The sequence below is a fragment of the Gekko japonicus genome, unplaced genomic scaffold (genome assembly GCF_001447785.1).
Source record: "Gekko japonicus isolate JY-2015 unplaced genomic scaffold, Gekko_japonicus_V1.1 scaffold143, whole genome shotgun sequence".
NCBI classification, from domain to species: Eukaryota; Metazoa; Chordata; class Lepidosauria; order Squamata; family Gekkonidae; genus Gekko; species Gekko japonicus.
In genome coordinates this window covers 1,405,797-1,415,077 of record NW_015175974.1, presented here as the reverse complement: position 1 = coordinate 1,415,077, position 9,281 = coordinate 1,405,797, and the positions used below count along the sequence as shown (strand labels likewise).

Here is a 9,281-nt window from a genome sequence, read left to right as displayed (position 1 = left end):
ACACAGATGACAAACCATTTTTTAAAAATCTCTTGGATACCTCTGATCTTGAAAACACAAGTGTTGTATAATCTTGCACATTGTGTTACCTGTTCTCATCCTTGTATAAGTTCTTAGCTGTCTGATTAATCATTTACCACATGTTACTAAGCAAAGATGTAAGGAACAACGAAGAGTGAAGATCAAGGAGATGAAATAAAAACAACAACAAATCCAAAGTTCTCTTGCATGAGGATCTGTAACACTGTGAAAAGCAAGAGTGGACATCTTACTGTTTGGATGACTGAAAATTATATAGGATGCATAACCAGCCCCTAGGAATAGAATGATTCACCAGACCACACATTGTCAGAGCAATGGTTCGAATGGCATTTAATTGCCTCCTCCAGTAATATCTATAACCAAATAAAGTCAATGGTTTAATAAGAAAACCACTCACAAATGTTCCTTTCCCACCAGAGTCTTCTGACACCAGACATGTCAGATTGGACTAAATTGAGCAACAGATACTTGGTGATTTCATCCTCAGATTCACCCCAGCCAGATTTTTATGAGTATGTGAACACTACAGTCTCTTGCCATTATCTAGGCCAGTTTATATGGCTGAATGTGTGTTTCTCTCTGGGGTCAGAATGAACATATGCAGTATGAGTGAACGGCTTCCAGTGGTTAGCATGTGAGGATCCTGTGTGATAAAGTACATGTTCTCCCCAGGACACTGCAGATCTTATCACTGTATTTGTTCCTTGCCTATGACCTCAAAGTGCATCTGTTTTCCTCTGATGCCTGTGGGGGGATTCTGGGGGTCCAAAGGGTCAGTGTGAGACTAACCCAGAGATTGAATTCATTCCAGAGAGAAAAATAATCCAGTCAGCTTCATGCTGCTGTACTATTTTATTGAAGTAAACAAAGTAAAATATGACCATAGAACCAGCAGTATATAAAACCTTCCAAAATAATAAAAAGAACGTCCCTTGTCCACTCACCAAGCCCTACAGAAGGGGTTATTGAGGAGACTTCCAGTTTCGGCAATTCTAATGGCGGACGTGCTCCTTCAGAGCTCCGATACGAGCAGCCTGTGATGCAGCGGACAGGAGGGGTACCAGACAATTCTGGACCCCCCCAGAGTCCTTGGAGGGGACTCCCAGCCTGGGATGCAAGAGGTGCCTCTCCCAAGGCCACGGCCAAGGGATCAAGGCTCCTCTTTGCCCCGACAGGTCCTGCCATCGCAGTGCCATCATGGCACCAAGAGGTGTACACTGGACGAGTGAACAAGTGATCTAGCGAAAATATAAAGTTTCCCCTACCTCCGCAGCTGACACGGAATGAAGCGTGAGTGAAATTTCTTTTTAACTGGTTGTGCAGCCAAGCGCCCATCTGAAGCCCTGATTGGTAACGACGGAGGGGGAGGGAGTCTGCTCACCCCAAAAAAACTTTAAACAAACTGTTTATTTATTTATTTGTTTGTTTGTTCAATTTGATATACCGCCCTAACCCCCTTGGGGGTCTCTGGGCGGTTTACATAGATGGAGTGCTAATCACAATTTATATCCTGACTTGGGCCACATTATTCGGGGGGGGGGGACAGCCTACCGGCACCCTGGTGAAGGCTGATGTTCTTCGGCTGGCTTCATTCCCGGTAGTCTGCTGACTTGCTGTTCTTTTTCTGGCGCTTGGTCCGGCACGTAGTGCACGTCCTTCTGGCTCCGCCGCGCCTGTGGATGACATCACCGCGTGCCTCTGCTGCACAGCAGCCGCCCGTTGTTCCCACCGCTGGCCACCAGGGATCACTCCTCCGCTGCCGCTCGCTGCCATTGCCTCGCCTCGCCACGTCGCTTCCACCACCAGTAATCCGCCATTGCCGCCGCCGCTGTTGCCTTCCACACGCCTCATCGGAGGAGGGTGCCCCCACCCTTCTAAGGGTGGGTACCCATTAATCTACTCGCATCAAGATTACATCTGCTTTCGAACCGCTGGGAGCTAGGATGAGGGTCGAGAGCTCACCTCGACCGTGGTGGGTCTCGAACAGCCATAGTGGCTGCTCGAGTGTTGTTGTTAAAGCAGGCATTTTTACTGATAGAGGGGGCTAGGAGATATGGCGATTTTGGATTGAATCAAGTAAAGCACAGATTCAACTAAAGCGACTTTATAAATAAACTTTCAGTGACTTTTTAAAACTTTCCCCGAACTGTAAACAATGACTAGTCGGGCAGAAAAGATGGCGATGAGACTGAAGCACTCTCCTGGAACTGCAAGATCAGGTCTTCTGGCTGCCAAACCAGAAGTAAATACTGACTTCCCAATATGTTGACTATAGCACTGCGCCCTCTGTTGGATCAGCGGACTAACCTCAGTAATAACACTGAAGCACTCCAAAAACAGTTGAAAAAATTAGTTGCTGTAGATTTTCCGGGATGTGTGGCTGTGGTCTTGGCATTGTAGAACCTGACATTTCACCAGTAACTGTGACTGGCATCCTCAGAGGTATAAACACAGAAAGATGGAATACTCTCAGTGTCAAAGTGAGAAGAAAATGGTAGGCAGTAAATTTATCTCTATTCCAGAAGGTGGGTAGGGCTGAGTCATTGTCTTGTAGGAGTTCCCCAGGCTATTGACATGCTAATGGAGGAGCTTTCCTGAGGAGGTTCTTTTGTTTCCTGAGGAGGTTGTGGACAAGTTTACATCGGGACCACACAGCATAGCATTCGGACAAGAATAAAAGAACATGAAAGACACTGCAGACTTGGCCAACCTGAAAAATTAGCAGTGGCTGAACATAGCCTAACTCAAACAGGACACAGTATTTTGTTCCAAGACACTGAAAGTTTGGACAACACTTTCAATTACCATGTCAGATTACACAGGGAAGCCATTGAAATTCAAAAACATAAACATAATTTCAACAGGAAAGAAGAAGGAAAGAATCATATGATTCTTGTGTAGCTTATTTGTTTTAGTCTAGTGTTTTAGTGTTTAGTGTTTGTAGTGTTTGTAGCAAGAAAATAATAAAACATTTATGAAGAAGAAGAAGAAGAAGAAGAAGAAGAAGAAGAAGAAGAAGAAGAAGAAGAAGTTGTTGTTGAAAAAGCAGTCCCGAACATCCAAATTCATAGTTCACTTAGACACTTCTGGTCACCTACTAATGGATTCAATGCAAGATGCTATGCAGAAATGGGGTGGCCTGATTGGAAACCAGACTCCACCTCTTTACCAATGATAAGAATAGCAATTAATTTTTATCTAGATACCTAATTATTTTCTATTCTCTTTAGATAGTATGGAACCGTTAGTGCTAATCTCTAATGTTTAGGCTAAGTGTCTGGCCTGGAAGCTATGAATCCAGGCAAAAGGTATATCTGAAGGGCATGGCTTTATTTTTATGCTTAGGTTGCCAGCGAGAGAACAAAGACTCATGGGATACATGAACGAAAGAACAGAAGTTAGCTATAGCAAAACCAGCATGGTGATAAGGAACAGAAAGGCCCAGGCTCATGAAGCCCCAAATTCTGCAACAATGCCCACTCCCTTTCTACACATTTCAGCTAGGCTTTTCCTATTATGCAGCAGCGACCAGTTGGGGATATGTATGTGTAAGATCGTCAGTGGCTCTGTTTCCAGATAGCCAGCCCCTTTCCAACCATGCAGCACCCACTTAATATAAAGTGCAAGCAGTGCACCAACTATAAGGAATGTCTCTAGACCAATATTAACACACCTGCTGCATCACCCCTTAATCCATAATGCATCGAAAATCTACATTTAGAAAGTTCAGTGAAATAGCAGCAGCAAAATTAACTGCCCTGAAACCTGTACCTAAAGCAAAGAAATGACTCTTAAATTGGTCATCCAACTCCGCAAAGTGTTTCTTTGAGCGGCAGCAAGAGGCGAGTTTCAATGTGGTGGCATTTGCACTCAATGCCCCGAGCTCCACTTTGATAGAATCTTCCCCCTACCTCCTCACTCCAGATGTAATTACTGCTGTTTTTTAGTGAGCCATATAATTTTGAACAGCCTGCCACCAAGGTGTCGCAAAAATGATAGAAGTACCTTGCCCTGGCATCTAATAGGGATGAAATCAATGAACCCCCATCCCAGAGGAAGCAACACATCACAAAGTGTGGGGGCCCACTGAGATTCAATACCAGCAAGTTCTTCACAGGCAATAGTCATTATGTTAGCAAAAAGTGACAGGACTGCAGCAGACCTTTGCAAAAAGTTAAGGGCAATTTTAAGAACTGGCAGAAGAGGCATGTTGGATTTACAGTCTCATGCACGGAAGTCTCTTGTCTAGAAGGCAGACACAGCAGAGGCAGCTCCTGGAACAGATTCCCTTAAATGTCTTGCTTCAAATTAATTGCAGATTAACATGACTACAGGCAATGGGAGATTGAAGAGCCCTACCTGTATTGGGGCTTCAGTGTTCTCAGCTATGAGTGGAAACACTCTGCATGCACAATGGAAAATGTCTCTGATTGTGCACAGCATTTGTTCTCATTGAATCAAAAACACAGACCATTGCATCTGAAATCCAATTGTTTTTTTTCCTTGATGGCATTACACAAACTATAGAGAAAGGCCCATAGCTCAGAGGCACAGTGTTTATTGCTTCATCTTCCTACCATACCCTTCCTACCCAAAACCAAGATGGAGAGAAATACATTAAGGATTTCTGAAGGGCTTTTAGCATAGTCCACCCGGACAGAATAAAGCCTCTATTAGAAGGGCTAGGGTGGCAATATGGACCTCATGTAATTTGCATCCCTATCATATAACAGTGGCTTTGGACTCTTTATGCCATTTAAAAGAGAGCATCCTCTTGAATGAATTTCCAAAGTTGGTTAAACGACTACTTAATGTTTGCTAAGCATTATGTAAGTGTTGGGCTGATGTTGCTTTCTCAGCTGCTAATGGTATGGAAATTAAAGTTAATGTCAAGTTTACATTAAAAATTACATTGGCTATTAAACTGACAGATTAATCTGATTTACAACGCATTTTGCAAACCGATTTGATGTTCACTGATTAATGCAGTAAATTAGATGCTTACAAATCTCATAAATTAAGATATAAATCACCAAGTCCCATCAGTAATTTATACCATGTCAGATGTCATTGTTGATGCATCCAAAGTTCATGGTTTCCAATCTCAGGGATAAGAGTATCTCAACGAGAGATCAAAATGAGAACCTGACATTATGCCTTGGAGTCATAACACTTGCTTGCCCGTGTCAAGCATCTAGTCCTAGATTTTCAAGTTTCAGACACTGCTCAGGAATATTTTATTCCATGTTATTGGTTTAGGAATTCAATGTCCAACATTTCACAGATGATAATAGGGAGAGACTTTGTCTCAGAGCCAGGATTCATTGCCTGAAGCCCTTTTTCTTCACTATTACAAAGATTGTAAGGCCTGCCCAGACTCTTATGATCAGACATGGTACTTCAAAGTCTGTGGGTTCAAGGTCAGAAACGGCATCAAAAGATCAAACTAGCACCTTGAATTCAACCTGGAAACAAACCAATAACTGGTGAAGTTCATCTAATATTTCAGGCTAGTCCAGTTGCTGGCTGTCAGCCACTGCATCAGTTATCCTCAAGAGCAAGTCTACACAGAACACATGGAAGTAATCCAGTCTCAAGATTACAGTAACATAGATGAGAAGAAGAGAAGGAGGGGGAGGAGGAGGAGATTGGATTTATACCCCACCCTTCACTACCTGAAGGAGTCTCAGACTGGTTTACAATCTCCTTTCCCTTCCCCTCCCCATAACAGACACCCTGTGAGGCAGGTGGGGCTGAGAGAGCTCTTTCAAGAACTGCTCTCGAGAGAACTGTAATTGACCCAAGGTCATGCTAGCAGCTGCATATAGAGGAGTGGGGAATCAAACCTGGTTCTCTCAGAGTCCGCGCTCCTTACCACTACACCAAACTGATTACAGCCAGGTCAGTCGTATCCAATAGAGGGCAATGTTCCCTCTAAGCTATAGAATCTTGTGAGCAAAAATTCTACTCCGTGAGCTACTGGCATGAAATTTGTGAGCGAGCGATTTGGCTACTGCATAAATTAGTTGGCTCTAGAGTCATCCTTCCTGAGCGAAGACAAAAATCTGTGAGCTGGAGGCTGAAAAACTGTGAGCTAGCTCACACTAACTCAGCTTAGAGGGAACACTGATAGAGGGCACTGTTTTTGAGGTAGGTATAACTGAAAAAAGGCAACAGTGATAATTAGCTGCCCCATCTGCAAGCCTGGAATCAAAGCACCTCCAAACTCTTACACAAATCTAGAAGTGCTGAAGTGAGTACCTGAAATACAGGATACACAAAAATGCGAATCTGCAGAACACAATACAATAGAATCGGGAGGAAATCACACATCTCTACTCTGGAATCAGAAGCTTTTCTTGGGGAAAACTTTATTTGCTACATTCCTATATACCTGGTTGCTCTTATACACACAAGCACAGGTAAAAATGTTGGGATTTTCTAGTTCTATTTCTCTGGACAGAAAACAGACGTGGTATATGGTATATGATGGCCTTGGACCATGGTGATTTCTAAATACTTTCAAGATTACACGGAAAATGTTTGTAGATGACTAGACTCTGTGTGTAAAATGAAAGCACCAATTTGGAAACAATTATCTGTGCAATTCTTTTGATAGGACAACATATAAAAGCAACCAGGGTTTAAACGGATAAAAAAGGGTGTCAGGCTATTAAGTTGACTACTCTGACCGGCAGCAGTTCTCCAGACTCACAGGTCTTTCATATCAGCTACTACCTGATCCTTTTAACTAGAGATGCCAGGGATTGAACCTGGTTTCATCTGCATGCAAAGCAGATGCTCCACCACTGAGCCATGGCTCCTCCACATGTATGGATTCCTATCATATGGAGATAATTATATAATTGTACAGCCCCTGTTCCAGCTAGCAACTGAACACATGTAGCTCAGGGACAGAGCTTGGCACTGCCTCCCTCCCATGTTTACTTTATTTGCTCACATTTGAAAATAGATTTGTTCATAGGCAATTCGGAGATCAGATATGGATATTGTATTGTAAATCATGCCACTTAAAGAGGATTTATGCCAGGGAGAAAAGTGATTAGGGTCAGTGGTGAAAAAAATTCTGCTTAGTTTCCTAAATCTTTTCAGAAAAGCCTATTGGCCTTGGCAATGTTAAGCAGACTAAACAGGGGATCCTCTAAAACAACGATGATGTCTCAGGAGGTCTCCCTTAGGGAGGTGTACGAAGACAGTTCGACTCAGTTTTGACCCAACATATCTATGGAACTGCCTTTAGGACAAGCTAGATTTAGGACAAACAAATTCTAATTATGAATAAAACTGGGCATGGTTCCCTCTCCCCAATTTTTAGTGCAAAAGAGAAACATAGATGATGGGAGAGAGACCCTATCCAGGCTTTTCACTTTCCTCTCTGCAGCTTCCCTCCACCAGGTGTTTTTCTTCCATGTGAACTCACTTCCAGCATTGGAAACTGGCTTATGCTTACAAGAGAGGACCCATTGCGGGGAAGTAAATCACTGAGACGGTTCAACAGCCTCCCCATACACACTTTTTTCCTTTGAAAACTGAATCTCTCACTTTGTACTTAATTGGGGAAACCCCATGTTTTACTGAAACAGCTAGTAGTTGTAATACTGAATCAAACCACTGGTCTATTTTGTCTCTGAGGTCTGAGTTATAGGGTGATTGGCTAATGTGGTGGCAACTGCTGCCAAAGCAACATATTTTTATAAATTTGCACAGCCAATCAGATATCTAGTGGGCAATCAGAAGTTTTGCTGGGCAAAAGCACCACCTACTTTCTAAAAAAACCCCCACACTTGGTGGGCACCAGAAAAAGTGTTGGCATGTGCCATGGTGCCCCTGGGCACCATGTTGGGGGGCCCTGCTGTAGAAGATAACAAGAATGAAGATGATGAGGCCTTGCGTGGAAAAGAGACCTAAGGAGATATTACAAAACAAGTCTAGCAGCTTCGGGTGATCAATAATTCAGCATGGTAGGAGTGAATAGTGTTACTCTGCATGTAGTTTGGTGTTGTGCTGATACATCACAACTTGCTGTTGAAGATGCTATGACAATGAATAGCTCCATAAACAATATAGTGGGTGTAGTGTTTTCAAAGCTGCCGTGAATGCATGATATGTTGTGAAACATCTAATTGAAGTGTAATGTAAAGCTTCGTCCTGGGCTAGGATCCAAATCCAACCAATCGTGTTACTAGCCCAGGAAGCACCTAACCAATCACCTTCTAGCAAGCTCCCTACGTGGGAACATCCGTGATTGGTCCTTATGTGAACAACCTTATTAGTTGGTATTTGTACAGTGGGTGTGGCTACATTAGCCGGAAATGTTTAAAAGCAGGACAGCTGCAATGTAAAGGCTGTTCTGGCTATCAGATGTTGATCCGTGTTGGAGTTGTGTTCGAGTTGAAGAATAAAGTTGTGTTCTTGCTGAATCACTCTCTGACTTCTTTGTTAAGCGAGCGACTTAACAGTGGGGAAAGGATATTTACTTTTCAAAAAGACTTAGGAATCCAACCACTACTAATTACTAATCAAGAAAAGTTTAAAGTAAAACAACAACAACAATCATATGTTGTCCTAGATGGTATTCCACATATAATGTGCTTGAATGTGACTGTGTCAGATCAAGACCTTTATACAGCAGATGTGAAATGGGATGTCATTAAAATATTACTGAGACATTAAATGCCTGCTAATCTATCAACAAATGCACTTCAATCAGAAACTTACAATAGGTGACTTTTTCCAGTCTCAGCCAAGGTGGCAACTTGACATATCAATATTCATCTTTTGCTAAGATATTAGTAATCTCAATGAAGATCCTGCACTTATATTGACCCAAGATTTCATCAAGTGGATAAAGAAAATGCTAAAATTCATTTGTCTAAAACATGGGCTAACCTGGAATTTCTGAAGCCTGATGTTTCAAAAGATGAACTAAATATAACTGCTTCAAAGTCTGAAAAGCTGAGCCACTCCTTATAGCATCTGAGGCTCCCAAGAAGCAAGAAACACTTGATTAAAAAGGCAAAAGCCAGCAAAAGTCCTCTCCTGGAATTTTGTCGATGAGCATTGTCTCAGTAAAAAAGACAAAAAACAGCAAAGCCTGAGATATATCAGATAGCCAAAAAATAAAATAAAAATCAATTCCTGCTATACAAGTAAGTGCAGAAGAAGCTTTTTCTGGCCTCAGGTTCATTATTATTATTATTTTTAATAAATAATATAAT

At 42.3% G+C, this 9,281-nt stretch overlaps 1 protein-coding gene across 1 annotated transcript in view; it reads right to left on the bottom strand.

The window, feature by feature from the left end:
* Nucleotides 1–1,893, bottom strand: part of SBF2 (SET binding factor 2) — a 339,576-nt gene extending 337,683 nt beyond the window's left edge. The window contains exon 1 of the mRNA XM_015426108.1: nt 1,594–1,893. Within this exon, the coding sequence (XP_015281594.1) occupies nt 1,594–1,893 (300 nt within the window). The remainder of the gene's footprint in view (nt 1–1,593) is intronic.
* Between the last annotated feature and the right edge of the window lie 7,388 nt (nt 1,894–9,281).